The following is a 17,139-nucleotide window of genomic DNA, read 5'->3' on the forward strand; positions in this document are numbered from 1 at the left end:
TTGTTAATGCTACCACCACTCCCCTAATGACATATTCAAAGCTCTAGAGTTATCTTTCTTATTTCTGAACAGATCTAGTAACTTACAGACTAAAAAAGATTTCTTTGGAGAATTTCATTGCCATATGAACAGAAATATAAAATTGCTATAATAGAAATAGGGAGGGCATCATTTGAAACTAAATCTTTTAGTACTGCTATATTTTACATTCATTGTAATCCACATAAAAAATTAAAATCTTACCTTTGACAGTTGGTCAAAAGTAATTGCTATCATCATATTTTTATTTAGAACAAACTAACTTTAAACTTATGGCAACACTTTTGCACTGATACTACATAAACTATATGTAAACTGATTATAATTCAAAACCTGTAACTGAGTGTAGCAACAGTTTATAGTCTTTCCAGATATATTATGCCACCAATTACACTAAATAATTTTATGTAAGGAAATACCACTTGATCTTTTACATAAAGAAACACTATAACCCAAAGAAAATTGATAATACTCACTTTTAAGACCTATTCAAATAAACATGACTTAGACACAAAGTAAAGGCTTCATAAAACCTTTAGCTTTCAAATTCTAATCACCACTTCTTCCAATCCTACTACTCCCCACCAATCCCAAACATTAAATCACATACTTTTTTCTGGGCTTTGGTTAAATGGATTTGGCTGCCTGGGCAGGAAATAAGGAAAGAGAGGACTGGATTCAGGGTTCCAGGTGGTGCCTACATTACATCAATAGCCCCCTTTCCTAGAGAACATAGACAAGTGCGAATAGAGTTGCACTGACTTTCGCCAAACTGTGTCTTGGTTCTATATGTTGTTTTGATGAAACGTGCTGTAGAAAAGGTTCATTCCATTTCAACTAAGAAGTAATACATTGTTGGATGATTAATGGAAATGTCACAACCACTCTCATCAATGGGTGGCTGTGCCTTCTCACCTATAATCAAACACTCTTTGTTCCTAGGAACTAGTCTGTACCCAATTTTAATGTTTGATATAATTTCATAAGTGAAATAGAAAACTACTTCATTAAGGAAAAAATATAAATGGCTGGATTACTCCCATCCTCACTACAACATAGAAACAGATAACAAATGTAAAATGATCATTGGCTCTTTTTCCAAATCAACCCTATTAAGTACACAAACTAATACAAAACTACTCTAAGGTTATTCCTTCACTTTCATATTAAAATAAATAATTACAATTGTGATTAAATCCTCCAAAACTCAAAATGAAGTCATGTTTTTCTTGGATTCAGAGTCAACAATTAGACATGTCCCTCAAAATAGAGACCCTTACCTTCACATTTCTGAGTAGTTTCACTCTGCTTGTGACCAGCAGGACATTTGCATTCAAAAGAGCCCACTGTATTGATGCAGTTTCCTCCCTGGCATATGCCAGGAATAGCCTGGCATTCATCAACATCTGAAAAAGGAAAGTATTTACAATATAGATATCATTGATTTTCAGAATATCTATGTCTATTTGTACATACATATTTCTTCAATGCACAGAAGATATTCGCTTGTTCTCAAGAGAATGAGGTGTGAGGAGTCAGGATCCCTTTGTATACATGCATTTTAATTTATGTAAATGGTATATGTTAAAGATTTCATTTTGTTTCTTGATTTTTTCTTTTAGAATTTTGTTTCTACAATCCATCCATATTGTTATGTGGGCAACCAATCCCTTGCTTTGATTTGCTGCAGAACATTCAGTGTGTTTACTCTCCCAGTGACGGGCACTCAGCATCCTCCAACTTCTCACCACCTCAGGTGAACAAACAGATAATATGACTAGACCTACATCTATTAAAGTAATTTAATTCATAGTTTAAAATCTTTGCCCAAAGAAAACTTCAGGTCTAGGTGGCTTTGCTGTTAAATTCTTTCAAACATTTAAGAAAGAAACAATATCAGTTGTACACAAATTCATACAGAAAAGAGAAGACGCTGCCCAACCCATTTTATTGAGCTGGCATCACCCTGAAACCAAAGCCAGACAGAGACATCATAGAAGGAAAACAAGAGAAGAATATCTTTTTGGAATAGGCACACAAAAATTATTAGCAAGTCAACTTTAGCAATATATAAAAAAGTTAATACATCATGACTAAGTGGAGTTTATCCCAGGAACTAGGTTGTATCAAAATTCAAGTATAAATCAATTCATCATATTAACAGATTAAGGAAAAGAAAACATATGAGTATATCACAGATGTGAAAAAAGCAATGACAAAGTTCAACACTCATTGTTTTAAAAATCTTGGTAAACCAGAAATACAAGGGAATGTCCTCAACCTAATAAAGGGCCTGTACAAAAAAACTAGAGCTAATATATTATAGGAGATTGGGAAAAATTCTTTTATTTAGAGTTTCTGAATCTTTCATTTTATATCTATGTAAATTTGCCTTAATTTCTTTGTGTAAAAGGTAATTCAGTATATTGTTATGATGAACACTGTATATAAAAGGAAATATAATATATAAGCTTATGCAAATTTATATTACATAGTCAAATTGACAGGCCAACATAACAGATTAATATTACATCTTTAATTACATAATAACATATACTCATTGTAATAAACATTAAAGATGCAGACAAATAGAAAATTAAAGAGATAGTCATTGACATAAGTTAGTAGTCTTCTTTTAGACTTATTCATACACACATTCAGAGTGGTGGTCCATTTATTTCACAAGAATAATATCACACTGTATGTATTGTTCTGCATCTTGTTTATTTTCCATTAAAATATTTTGTGGATATATTTCTATGTCAGTATATATTTATCCTATTATTTTTTTGGTAAGCCCACAAGTTTGGTGTATCTTAGTGTGTAAATTAGGGAATTTAAGTCTACAAAAGAGCTTAGCATCCTTATTATTTCTTCCTCATTTTAATTATCTGTCTATAAAATTAATTACAATAGTCCAAAGTATTTTTATCCTGAAATTAAAGTAGATATCATTGTCTTATTAGAGGATAGCTGATCCAAACAAAAAGCAACTAGAATGAACTATATGACAGGAGGTTTATATCCTGAACAGTTTAATTTACATTTCAAACTGTATTATTTTTTAAATGTACTACATTTCCACCCTCATTACAGTGTGGTATAAAACATACCTAGAAAACTCTTTTCCTGGCAGATAAATCAGAGAAAGAATATCTCAGTATAAGTTAAAAAATGAGGCCAAACCTATAAATCCCTTAATACTATTCATAAAAGCTTTGACTACATATTTAGTAGATTCAGTAATTTTTCAAAGGAAAAAGCAATCTGACTTTACAGGGTTTATTTTGTAATTGCCTAAAAAGTACTTTCCTAGAAAAAAATAAATAAAACTTTTATTTTTGAAATATCCTAGAGTGAGCAGCTATACAGAATTAATTTCTTTTGGGTAGATCAAGTTAATCACTAAAATAAAAAAGAAAATTTTAAAGAAATCTTATAGAAATAATCAACATGAACCTAGAAGCACACATGAGTGCTCTCTATAAAAACAAAAGAAGCAAGCCTCAGACCTCCAAATTATGCAAGAGTTTCTGCATCTTCCAAGTGATAGCATAAGGAACTACTAACATCTGATTAGTTTTCCACTGTCCAAGTTATACAGATGGGTTTCTTTTCCTCCCTTCCATTCAGGCACAAACTTACTATTTGTTTAAATGCTGGATAACTTCAAATCACATGTAAGGATTTTATAGAATAAAATTGAATCTTTTGAAACTTAAACCTTATATAATCCCTTCAGTCTATGTCTACTAAGGTTATAAATAATGTAACAAAGCAATAGTAATTCTACTTTATGAACTCATTTATTCTCCAACTTCTTCAAATAAACTTGCCCTAAGAGATTAAACTGATTTTATTATATAAATTAGTATTAGATTGTATATTATTTTTAGTTGACATTAAAATGTGAAAAAATGTGCCAGTGCTATAGGCATATAAAAATGGTTCATTTAATTTATATCTGTGGGAACTAAGGACCGATTCCTATTACTGTATTAATAGTGCATGATTTTTTAACTTGGCCTGTCCCCAAATTAGATACATTTTTTAAAAGTAAATTCTTATTCTACACTCCACAGATATTCATACATAGTACTTCTACTTCTACAAAAACAAGTGCCAATCTTTTAGTACAACAATTGAAGAATAGGTCTGTCTCTGACTGGAGCCTAAGACATACAGGGTGTCTTGGCAACCGTTCAATGTGGTTTGATTTGGCCAGAATACCTATTCATGTATTCACAAAATTCCAATGTTGAATAAATGATCATCACAACGAGCAAATATTGGTAACTTACTATCTGTAGGACTCTGAACTAAAAAAAAACAGAGCATGGTTCTATCTCAATCTTCCTTATCTCAACAAATGTCATCATTGTTTATCCTGATGTCAAAGCAGAAACCTAAGAGATAAACTCGGCATCCTCTCACTTGTCTCACTTCATTCCATCAGTAACAAGTGCTTACTTCCCAGATATATCTCAAATCTTGGCCCTCTGCCTCTATTCTGGTCTAACCTCCATGATATATCACCTGTACTGCTGCAGGAAACTTCTAACATGTTTTTTTTGCTTCCACTCTGGCCCCCTAGAGTTGATTCTTTACAGTGCAACTAAAGTACTTTTATTTACATACTTGTAAATCAAAGACAGAAGTCTGTAGACACTGTCACACTTTTTTCTGGTCTATGAGTTGCTCTACAGAAGTTTGAGACCAGTTAGGATATTCCCTTAAACAAAGATATTTGCTTATTCTGTCTTATTATGCCCACAAAATTTTCCTTATCTTCTCTTTCTTATTGAACTTTTGTGCCTTCCAATCTGCAAACTGAAGCTTTTATCTCTCTTAGAAAATTTTTCTATATTATCTTTATGCTTTTTTTCAGTTCCTTTCTTCAGCTTTCTTTACAACCTTTCTGCTGACTTCACTTTCTGCTTCTTTACAATCATTATTTATTGTCCTCAGACATTTTGATTTGTGATTTCCTCAAGGTTAACCTTTGTCATTGAATTTTTTCAGTTTTATGTATGTTTGTATGTATATGTGTAACATTTGCCTTTCATTAGGTAAAGTTTCAAATCCTTCTTCAGTTTCTTGAGTGCCACCAATGCACTATCTCTGATTGTCTTTGCTGAACTCTTACAATGCTTTTTTGAGCACCTGTTAAAAAGAACCATATTATTTTTCACTTCCTTGAGATAAAAGAGTATATGAACTTTGTGTTTATTTAGGTAATTCTTCCATGAAGCATGTTCCTCTGCCTTTTCTTTATGTTATTTCTCTCTTTTTCCAGCTTTTATATGTAAGCCTTTTCTCTTTAGTACTCACGTTTAAATGGGGCATTTCCTGCTGAAGCAAAAGTGGAGAAAGCCAAGAAGAAACAGGTTGATTTGAGAACTTCTATAGGGACTCCTGCAGCTTCTTACCAAACTCTCTCGACTTTCTTTTCCTCCTGGGTATTAATTTTAAACTTTCAGGTAGTGGTGTAGCTCCCACCTTCTGCCGTTTCAGATACAGACTCTGCAAGCTGCTCACTAGTGGCTCCCACATCCTCTTTTCCATCCGCCTCCTTTACCTAAAGGGGCAATCTCTGGGTTGGAAGGCTGACTAGAGGATATTAGAAATGGCTTGCCACCAAAGACTCTCTTTCCATATGCCTTCAGTTACTCCGAGGGCCTGCAGTAGAATCCCTCTCTTATGGGGATATACTCCTCCTCTCCAAGAGACCGTCCACAACCACTCAACAGCCTTTCAGGATGCTAATGCTCACAGCAAACACATAGAAGATTCTCCCTGTCCCCATGACTTTCCAACAACTGCCATGTGTCCATCACTGCTCTGAACTGGGGGTTGCAGAGTTTTATTTTAGAAGGGATTGTTCTCTATTATTCCTTTTCTTGTTAGTTTTTGTTGAGTAAGAAGAAGGGCAATATCTTGCTATTTTCAATACGAGTTTCTATAATCAACTATGTTTTAGGTAAATTTTTTGGATTGTTTAGGAACGGCTTGTGTTCACATAGTGTGAACTACAGTTAAACTTTGCAATGATCTGGTTAACTTGGTCAATGCAGACAGCCAAGATAAATTTGTGTTTAATAATTTATATTAATCAGATGAACCAAATCTCCTTTTCATTTTGTGCTATACAGAAGGCCTGCAAATAACATTCTACTGAGAGCATCTTCCTCTCAGTATACACCTGAGGAACTAGCCATGCCTGCCTGGTTTCAGATAAGATTCATCTTCTCTACATGATTCATGCGCAGTCTGATTGAAGGATTAAATATTTCTGAATACTAATCCCATTTGACAAGAACAGGCACGAATACTTGTTTTGCAGGGACTGACTCACGGTCTATACTGCTCTTTCTTTATTTAAGTCCCTGTCTTGTGTCCTAGCGAGGTCCTGACTCTGTCACGTATGTCAGAATTTCCATGCCTCTCACACTGCTTGGAATGGAGCAGAGGCCTAGCTAGCATCAGTCTATTACTATTGTCTATAATAAAGCAAAAGATGGATTTAAATAAGCAAATTTCTTCTGCTGTACTTCCAGTTTTGAAACATCTGGAGTAGTTTAAAAGCCTAATTTCTAAAAATCAAGAAACATAAATTAATAATTATACAAATATTAATATATTTTTTAAAATTTTAAATATACTCTATTTGAAAATCTAAAAGACCCAAAGTCAAGTACTATTCTTAAATAAAATACCCTTCTAATTAGAGTGAATGTGTAAGATATTAAAGATTTAAAAAGAAGAATCTATTTGTAAAAAAATAATACAACACATGCACGTGACAGTTTATGACATATTTATTTAAAGTTTGTAGATATTCTTGGAAAAGAGCTTAATGCCACTTTTATTACCTTTAATTCACTCATTTTTATGCTAGCTTAAATTTTAAGGCTTATGTGGGCCAACTTTAGTCCTTCAATGTTTAATAAAATGAAGAATGTACAAGATTAAATGTAGATTAGACTTAGGCATAAGGGCTAGAACTGAAATGCTCTATATATGAAAGAAGTCAAGAATCATTATGATTGACCTCATAGTACCCTAGGAAGGTATACTCTTCTGACACTGCTCATTTGAGAAAAGAAATTCATGACAGCAACAGTGAAAAGTAAAAGAATTTACTAGTTTCCTCACAGCTTAGTTTTTTTAAAGTATCATCTTAATTTTCTGTTGGCCCTCATTTTTCACATTTATTTGGTTTACTACAAGACCTTATTTCATTCCCTCCTAAGCCATAGATAAAGTAATTCACTAATTGCATCAGCTACAGGATAATTTTATGTTTAGAACTTCAGAAATGTCCTCCCTTGGCTAATATAAACCATGTTTTAAAACCAATATTAAACTGGCTATCATCTACACAGCTGAAATTTATTTTTAACTCCACAAAAATTTTCAGTTACCCTATAAAAGAGATCACTATTATAAAAAAAAAAGTATGACGTATGTATCATGTTTTATTATCTTATTTTTTTAATGTCCTATTATCTTCCAAGTTAATTTGGCAGAGTATTTGGGAAACAGTCTAGGAATTTAAAGGAAAGAATGAAATCACAGTAAGATGGAGTCTTAAAATAGCCTGAACTGAGGATTAGTGTTTAATTGAGAACTTTCTGACGATGCCATGATTTTGAAATAAAGCAGAACTTTTTCAACTTTTCCAGATCTTTTAACAATGTGGCAAATTTCATTTTGCTCCTGTAGCTGTATTAATCCATTATACTCTTGGGCAAATGGAGCCCAAAACTTCTCTCTACTACATAAACAAACTCAAACAAATAAGCCTTCAGACATTACTCAATCCTGAAGGACATTCAGGAAGTTTGAGATCAGATCACACACTTTTCATAATTGTGTTCAGAAGAACTAGGCCTCTCTGACAAAATATCAATGTAAAGAAGCCTAAGTACAAATATAGAAGATGAGGAGAGTCAATAATTTGCGATGTTTTGGTTGAAGTTGAGGGCTTTTCTCAACCTGGACTATTTCTACGAAACAGTGGTTTTTGGAAATATTTTAATACCAATTCCATTTATTAATTCAAAAGATATTTACTTAGTATCTACTGCATGTTACAATGCCTCAGAGACATTAGTGAATAAAACAGATTTCTGCCCAAACAAAGCTTACATTCTATCTGGGGGACATTAAAAGCAATAAAGACCATAAGCAAGTGCGTTAGAAGGTGATAAGTGCTAGAGAATAAACAAAAATTATTACTCTGGTAAATCTAGTCAGTATTAATCTAGTGGATTTATACAGTGTTTTATCTTTAATAGTAATTCATTAAATTACATAAATTATACAGTAATCTATATCAAATCTAGGAATTATATGTAGTATGGTAAATACTATATACTATATAGTATAGTGTATCTTTTATAGAAAAAACTTGCTTTATCAGGAACTCTATAGAATCATACCGATAGTCATATCAATGATTTAGAATGTTATTTTATTTTTATTTTTATTTTTTTTTGTGGTACGTGGGCCTCTCACTGTTGTGGCCTCTCCCACTGTGGAGCACAGGCTCTGGACGCGCGGGATCAGCGGTCATGGCTCACGAGCCCAGCCGCTCCGCGGCATGTGGGATCCTCCCAGACCGGGGCACGAACCTGTGTCCCCTGCATTGTCAGGCGGATTCTCAACCACTGCGCCACCAGGGAAGCCCAAGAATGTTATCAATCATAGTAAACAACAGATTAAAAATGACATTTAACCCAAACTTCATATTTGTTGTGGTTGGTATTAATCCAAGAGACAAAATACTCACAAAACCATTCTAAGTCCACAGCTGACAAGGCTTTTACATGCAAGTAAACATAAAGTTTTGAATCTGCTGGGTTATATGGTCATCTCTTGGGTATCCCTGTAGTTTTGATTTGAAAAGAGTTTAGATACAGATAATTTTTTAAACTACCTTTTATAAAACTGCAAAACTAACACAAATCTTTGGAGGCCACTATTGGAGATACACTTACCAAATTACACAGAGCACTCAGATTTTATTATTCAATGGATTGAGGTTATTATATACAGGCTCCCCACACTACAATTCTCATTTGGGTTTTAGGGCACTGGCCTGATTTTCTGCAATATACCATTTACATGGGCTGGATAGGTAACCACTCAACCTCTGACACTGGTTAGGTAATATCACTAATATCAATTTGAAAGATTTCACATCTAACTTTGTACATGATTTAATTAGAACAAATAAACCTAACTCTCATGTCTTAAGTATGAGTAACATCATTTCTGTGAATAATACAAAAGTACTTTCCAGTTTCCTGTGATCCTACTACCATTTGAAAGCTCATTACGGCACTCTGTTCCAAGCTCTAAAACCGTTTTTAATCCATATGATGTCAGAGAAGTTGCCAAAAAAGGCTAAGAATCATGGTGGCTGAAAAGTAATTATCCAGTAAGTATTTAACGATTTCCGGCTATTTGGTTTAAAGTTGATGGTTGTAGCATCCCCAGGGCCCCAATCTAGCCCTGATATGTAGTTAGGAAGATTGCCTGGAGACAAGATTGTAACCAACTGGTTATAAGCTCAGAAATAACTACAGTCATGGATGGAGTTAATACTTTGTCTCTGAAGACACTATTAATAACAATACCGGATGGCTCACTTCTCCCTGTCACCTGCGTTCAGGTTCTCATATCTTGAATGAGATTGGAAAGACAGAAAAAATGTGTCACCTGGGTATTGACATAAGCATAGTTTGAGGGGCTGTAGCAGAGAGTGTGTAGCACCATCTGGATGAAGACATGGAATGGCTTATCCTCTGACTGTACTGAATATTTTTAATTGTATTTTAAAAATTTTCCCCAGTTTTTCATACTTTTCATATATCTCTTCTCCTTTTTTGTCAATTGAAAACTAATTATTTATTAGGTGGCTAGAAGGTAAGCCATCTCTAGTCAGGTTTGCTGATGAGGCTCCTCTCGGAAACAGTATTGGGTTAAAGGTTCCCATCCACAGTGCCAGATTATCCCAGCGCACCGGAAGGAGCCCAGACACGTGGGTGACTCTCTGCACACAGGCTGAAGGCTAACTCACCTTGGCAAGCTCCAGTGCGGATGTTGGGGATGAAGCCCCGCCGGCAGGGCTGAGGCTGGGCAGGACACATCTCACAGGGGTGGCCCCAGGCCCGTCCAATGGTGGCACAGCACAGAGTCTTTGTGCAGACAATGCCTGTCAGCTGCCCTTGGCACATCTGGTTGTTGACCTGAGTGAAACACGGGCCTGTCCTGTAATCTGGAATGTGAAAGAAGACAGAAAGACAAGTTTTATGATCACACGCTAATCTTACACCAGTACAGCCAAACACATAAAACAGAGACTCTTCTGATCAAAACATCACGTGACAAAAGGCCAATGTGTTTGATTTTGAAAATTCATAATTTTTCAATATTGAGAAGTGCATTACAAGAATTCAATGTATTCTACCCTAGACACTGTAAATAGATGGCTCAAGGGGCTGTGTCTGGGACACAGATGTGTTTCCTTGGCCGCCTAATGTTTTAAAAGAATTTAAATGAGTAGCCAACATTTTTAAATGGGGAAATTTCACATGAAATTTATATTTCTGGCTTTTCTTAAAAAGTTGGAAGTTCTGGCCATGCTAGGCCTGACATGTTGCATGGCAGTGGTGGAGTGAAGTGTGTCCCCTCTATGACACCACCGCCACAGCCACCCAGCCCTCTCCACTCACTGGTGTGTGCCACCTGTGCCCTGATGGCACCTGCTTTAATGACTCCTCTTTACCTAGAAAAATTTCTTCTTTGACTAGGTGGTCAAAATTTCAGAAAATCAAAACAGAACCTATGAAGATATACCCTTCTATATCACATCTATATTTGGGCAGTCCAGATTGTCTATAATCATTTAGTTCTAACAACTGATTTCTGTTTCCTTGTCAGTCTGTTTAGTTCTATGTGTAGCTCAGCTTGGAAGACAGTACTAATAAGGCCCATGGTCATGGATTCTTTCCAAGTTAATATTATATGATCTCTATTCTCTAGAATATGATTGTACAATTGTCCAGCTTGGTTATGATGACGATAAAAACGTTAGCAAATGTGTGTCACTTATGATCTACATGCAGACTCTTCTATGAATATTAAGGACAGCTATCATGACCCTTGGGTCACAAAGTGGTTCATGGACCAGCAACATATGCATCACTCAGGAGCTGGTTAGAAATGCAGACTCAGGCCTCATACCAGACACACTGACTTAGAATATGCATTTAACAAGATATTTAGGAGATCCATACACACCTTAAAGTTTAAGAAGGACTGATCCAGACTACAAGCAACTTGAAAGCTGGGCATTTCTATTACATCTCTCTTCCTGCTATAATTTACTTAAATGACTCTTTAAGATGATCAGTATATGTATATTATTTTAAGCAGAAGTGAATTATTAATGGATTTTTAATTTGTTGCTTGTGTTTTGAAAGACACAGAAAATCAGCGAAAGGTCAGTTTCCTGAAGACTGACGATTTAAATGATTAACATTTGTTATAACATTACAACAGAAATATGTGAAAAAGTTTTTCCCCCCGTTTACAGAGATTTGTACGCATACAGTTTATTAACTCTTGGGAATGTAAGAAGATAGTCAGGATTTCCTGATAAGCTTTAATGCGAATGACATAATTCCATTTGAAGGGGAAAGCCAGAACAAGTTTATTTCAGATTTTTGTAAGAACAAAACCATGTTACATTCAATGGAAGAACAGTCAATAATGTTGGTAAGATTTTAATGAAAAACTGTTACTGGGAAATATCAAACTTGGATATAATTTAACATTCAAAATGCTAAACAAGAACAACTTAGATATCATCTAAATGCTATGGTATGACAAAAATACACCTTAGAGCCACAAAAAAATTTCTGTTTTTTGGGCTTCCCTGGTGGCGCAGTGGTTGAGAATCCGCCTGCCGATGCAGGGGACACGGGTTCGTGCCCTGGTCCGGGAAGATCCCACATGCCGCGGAGCGACTGGGCCCGTGAGCCATGGCCGCTAGGCCTGCGCGTCCGGAGCCTGTGCTCCGCAACGGGAGAGGCCACAGCAGTGAGAGGCCCGCATACCAAAAAAAAAAAAAAAAAAAAAAAAAAAAATTTCTGTTTTTTAATGAAGAATGGGGCTTTGTCAGATAGAAGAACGTTTTAAAAGTTCAATATAAAGGGAAAAAATCTAAAATAGGTAACTTTTTTAGCAAGCTGGTTTAACATTCTGTTACTCTGTAGCTGAACTTCAACAAAAATAGCTCATTTTAATCCATTACATAAGAACAACAGATGTGCTGGCTGCAAATCACGTTTTTGAAGAAGACAATCTTTGTATTATACATGTAGATATGTCAACCTTGTAAAAAAGCATGCTTCCCATACCACAAACTGCTAGGTCATAAATTTTTTAAACCTACTCTATTGTCCTTCAGGCAACACGTTATTTTGCCATTTTAAATAAATATTAGACTTATGATAAATTGTATCACGTTCTGAACAAGTAGGGAAAAGCCTACTTTTCACCAAGTCTCTTTTTCTGTTTTTTTTTTGATAGATTCATGCATATATACCTACGTTCACATTCTGTACCCTTTTAGGATTTCCAGAGAGAAGCCTGCATAGCCTCTCATAATCTCATTCTTAAGTAAACCAGTTTGTCAGGAAATGCCTTCCTTCTAACTACAGCACCTTCTTTAAATTATGTCCTCTTAGTCTGATCTTCTTGGAGAAGAGGACTATCTGGACAAGGATAGCTGTTTGTCCCTGCAAACGACTTTTCATGTTAAAGGCCCTAATTAAGCCAACCGCAGACTCCCCTTCCCGGGAACAGAGTTTACCATTCCTTATTTCTTCTGCCTATATTTCCCTTCGGTAAGACTGTGCTTCAGAATCTATTTTCTTACATGGTTACACTTTGCTTTCTGGTTGGCAAGTGATTACCTTAAAATTTAAACTTACAATGTAACCTACTTATTCCAGAATTACTCACATGTAAAATGTGAACAAATATTAGATACTGAAAAGAGATTTAAATTTCCTGATCAGATTAAAAAGCATTCTGCCCCAGACGTTACTAGCATTTTAATTATGGTCAAAGAGTATGTTATGATTGGCCATACACTCATCAAGTTTTCACTTTGGGAAAAATATTATTGTATACCATGCTAACCATTCATAGGTAAGGACATACTTGCAGTGCCTTAACAAAGGATAAAAGGAGTGAACTGCTTAACACTTGGTATGTTGGAACCCATGGGTTGGAAACAGATATTTTCCTCATTACCATATGACCAAGAAAATTTTGTGAAAAATTATCCCGTGAAACACAAATATTACTATTTTGATTTTCAAATATCTAACTGCAATACAGCATATTAATTGGCTTTATATAATTTCACTTTTATTCACATTAAGCAATTGGTGCAATTAGCAAACTCATCAAAAACTTAAATTCGTTAAGGCATAACTTATACATCATGTATTTTTCTGTCTTAAATGTACAATTCAATGATTTTTCATAAATTTTATTGAATTGTGCAACCATCACCACAATCCAACTTTAGGACATTTGCATCCCCCCAAAAAGATTCCTTGTGCTTATTCCCAGCCCCCATCAACCACTAATCTTTCAGTCACTATAAATCTTCCTTTTCTGGACAATTTCATAGAAATGGAATCATATGATATGTGACTTTTTTTGTCTGGGTTCTTTTGGTTAGCATAATGTTCTTGAGGATCATCCATGCTATGGCATGGGTCAGTACTTCAATCCTTTTTACTGCTGAACAATATTCCACTATATGGATATACCACATCTGATAACCAACCAGTGGCCTTTTGCTGGGCCATATAGTGAGCACATGTTTAACTTTTAAAGAAACTGTCAAACTGTTTTCCAAAATGACTTTATGGTTTTATATGCCTACCACTAATGAGTGAGAGTTCCAATTCCTCCATATTCCTGGTAATATTTTCTAGTTTCTATCTTTATTATTATAGCCTATGTTACCATTTTACTTTAAATAAATACAATTGAATATAGGTGGGAATTTTGCTATATTTCACAAGTCCTCTTAATATAACTAGAGATGCTAAACAGTGATAGCTAAACAAAGATGAGCATTATTGTCATATGGACAAGCAGACAACCTTTGCAGAGGTTTCCAGAAGGTAAAGACAAAAACAGGTCTGCTGGGGATTTGGGACTGAGGGAGAAATTTTTTATTTATTTATTTTTTTGCTTATTTATTCTTTTTGTTTTGTGGAAGAGATGAGGATTACTAAAAGTCAATGGGAATGACCTAGTTGAAAGGGAGGGTTTCTGATTACCATAGAGAATAATAATTTCTAGTATAAGACCCGTAAGGAGTCAGGCTGAGAGTGAAACCAGAATTTGTGTGGAGTTATCCTTAGACAGGAGAAGAAAAAAGCACTGTTCTTGTAACCCAAGGGGGGAATGGCAGGCTGCACAGAGATGTAGGCATGTTTATATAGTAGAGGAAAATGAGCAATGTCCTCTCAGATATCTTCTCTTTTCTTTGTAAAACAGGAAGTGGGACGGTAGGTCTTTGGCAGAGGTTGGCTGGGGTGTCAGATCCTGGAGGCTAACTGAGATGGACACTGCAGATACCAAGAGAGGGAGCTGACCTGAGAATCCAGCAGATTCCTAGGTGACAACAGCACCTCTCTATGGTGGAAGAATAAGATGAACTTATAATGGGACCCATCTATCTGTTTTGTGACTTTTTCCAATACCTCTAGGCAGCTGAGAAGCTCACTCAGAGATAAGGGTTCATCTAGGATTAGGGTTTTGACTGTCAGAGAAGAAAAAAATTCAGAATGGCAAGGGGGTGTAAGGTGTTGTTAGACACATTTTGAAATTATAGACTATGGAATCTAAGCTGGATGAGCTGGGAAGTGAAAAAAGGAATGGACTTAAAGATTAAGAAGTGGGAGAAAGCAGTAAGATCAATAGACTAGGTGTCCCCGAGAAGCCCCACAGGAGGCGGGAAATTAGTCACAGTGATAGCAATACATCAGCTGTCCAAGTGACTGTAGTAGTATTTATTTAACTGTCCACAGAATGCAGTTAAGGTTCACAGCTGCACAGATATACACTGCATAATTTAGGAAAGCTACCCACAACTACTGTAATGTGAATGACATCCCCTGGAGTTGTGCAGTCAAATAATGCCATAAAGATATCCAAAATTCCATTCATCCCCACTTTAGTATACAAATAATTGCCTGATCCCAGAAGGCGTATGATAATAGGAGAGATTTCCCATCAAGCTGCACAGTCTTTGAATTTAAGCAAGAAGGCATTTCCATTCTTTCCTTTCTCAGGAACCAAAGAAATGCAACATGCAATCAAGTGATCGTCTTGTGTGGGAGCTGCAGACATGAATGAGTACAATGAAGAACTATGGAATGTGTATAATCTAAGTCTAATGATCCTGGCCATATGACAGCCTCCTTTGAGTAATGGAGTTTTTGACATAGCAATTACAAATAAGGTTTAGTGCATCCCATTATGGTTCTAATTGAGAATCTATCTAGTCAGTCTGCCAGCAGAAATATCTGATCACAGATATAACTGGAGCATGCAGAGAAGGCAACCACTCTAATTATAGTTTCCTTAGTCTCAATAAAATTTGCCTAAATGTCTGCTGGTCCAGAATTCATGCCGGGTCTAAATATTCAGAGATAAGTAAAGTGAAATAAGATAGTGATTGTCTTCCATGATGGAAAAACATCTGTCACCCTCAGGAAATTTTAGAATTAAGTACAGGAATGTTTAAGAGAATCAAAGCCATTAAATATTTTTGCTTTTAGGAACTTGTGCAAAAATTATGTACCGGTAATGTTTAATAGCATCTTCCCCTTTCCATTAGATTGCCTTGTAACCACAGTTTAAAATAAATAATTATGTAATTTATTTAGAGTTGTGATTTTTATGTTAAAATGTGACTATGCTTATACACACAACAGTATCATTTAAGTGAACTTCAGATTTTTATAAATTTGTAAGTTTGAGTACTTAGATATTTAGATTTTAATTAGGTTTATGAGAGTAACTTGAGTACTTACAAAGGTTTATTAGTTGCACAACTGAAGTACTTAAGGGAGATATTAGGTGTACTTAATATATTAAAGCAGTTTAAAAGGTAGGGAGGTGTTTCATTAACTACATATGAAAATGGAACCAAATACTATTTAAAAACCTCTTAAAGTGACTACTAAAATCTGCTAGACTTACTAGTAGATGAGTGATATTTATACGCCGAATTTAAAAGCTCAAGGAGTATACCCTAAAGAACTAATAGCAGGGATCTGAAGAGATATATGGACAACCATGTACACAGCCCCATTATTCACAATAGTCAAGAGGTGGACACAACCCATGTGTCCATTGACTGATTAATGAATAAACGAAATACATACAATGGAATACTATTCAGTCTTAAAAAGGAAGGAAATTCTGACACATGCTACGACATGGGTGAACCTTAAGGACATTATTCTGAGTAAAGCAAACCAGCGACAAAAGGAAAAATACTGAATGATTCCACTTATATGAAATGTCTACAGTAGTCACATTCATAGAGACAGAAAGTAGAATGGTGCTTGTCAGAGGCTGGAGGGTAGATGGGGAGTTAAGTGTTTAATGGGTTCAGAGTTTCAGTTTTGTAAGACAAAGAAGTTCTGTGGATGGATGGTGGTGATGGTAGCACAACAATGTGCATGTATTTAATGTCACTGAACTGTACACTTAAAAATGGTTAAGATGGTAAGTTTCGCACTACATGTATTTTACACAATTAAAAAATAATTTTAAAAAGTTCCCAGAATGACCAGGGTTTTGAAAGTATACTTAAATAAAGCAAACCTGAATTTTTAACACCAAACCAAATAAACTTTGAGTCTTTTTCATATACAGAGTCACCACTGAAGGCACTGAAACATCCCCCTTTCACACAGCTCACCTGCTTTGGGATGGATATTTATGCTGTTTACAACTGACCTCAAGTGCACACAGTGCTGCATGGGT

The 17,139-nt window shown here is 35.2% G+C and overlaps 1 protein-coding gene across 1 annotated transcript in view; it reads right to left on the minus strand.

Annotated features, from left to right (window-relative positions):
- Positions 1 to 17,139, minus strand: part of FBN2 (fibrillin 2) — a 226,120-nt gene that overhangs the window by 151,850 nt on the left and 57,131 nt on the right. Inside the window, exons 6-7 of the mRNA XM_059059762.2 lie at positions 10,127 to 10,324; positions 1,320 to 1,445 (exon numbers count right to left, since the gene is read on the minus strand). Of these exons, the coding sequence (XP_058915745.1) occupies positions 1,320 to 1,445; positions 10,127 to 10,324 (324 nt within the window). The remainder of the gene's footprint in view (positions 1 to 1,319; positions 1,446 to 10,126; positions 10,325 to 17,139) is intronic.

This window comes from Kogia breviceps, chromosome 4 (genome assembly GCF_026419965.1).
Source record: "Kogia breviceps isolate mKogBre1 chromosome 4, mKogBre1 haplotype 1, whole genome shotgun sequence".
NCBI classification, from domain to species: Eukaryota; Metazoa; Chordata; class Mammalia; order Artiodactyla; family Physeteridae; genus Kogia; species Kogia breviceps.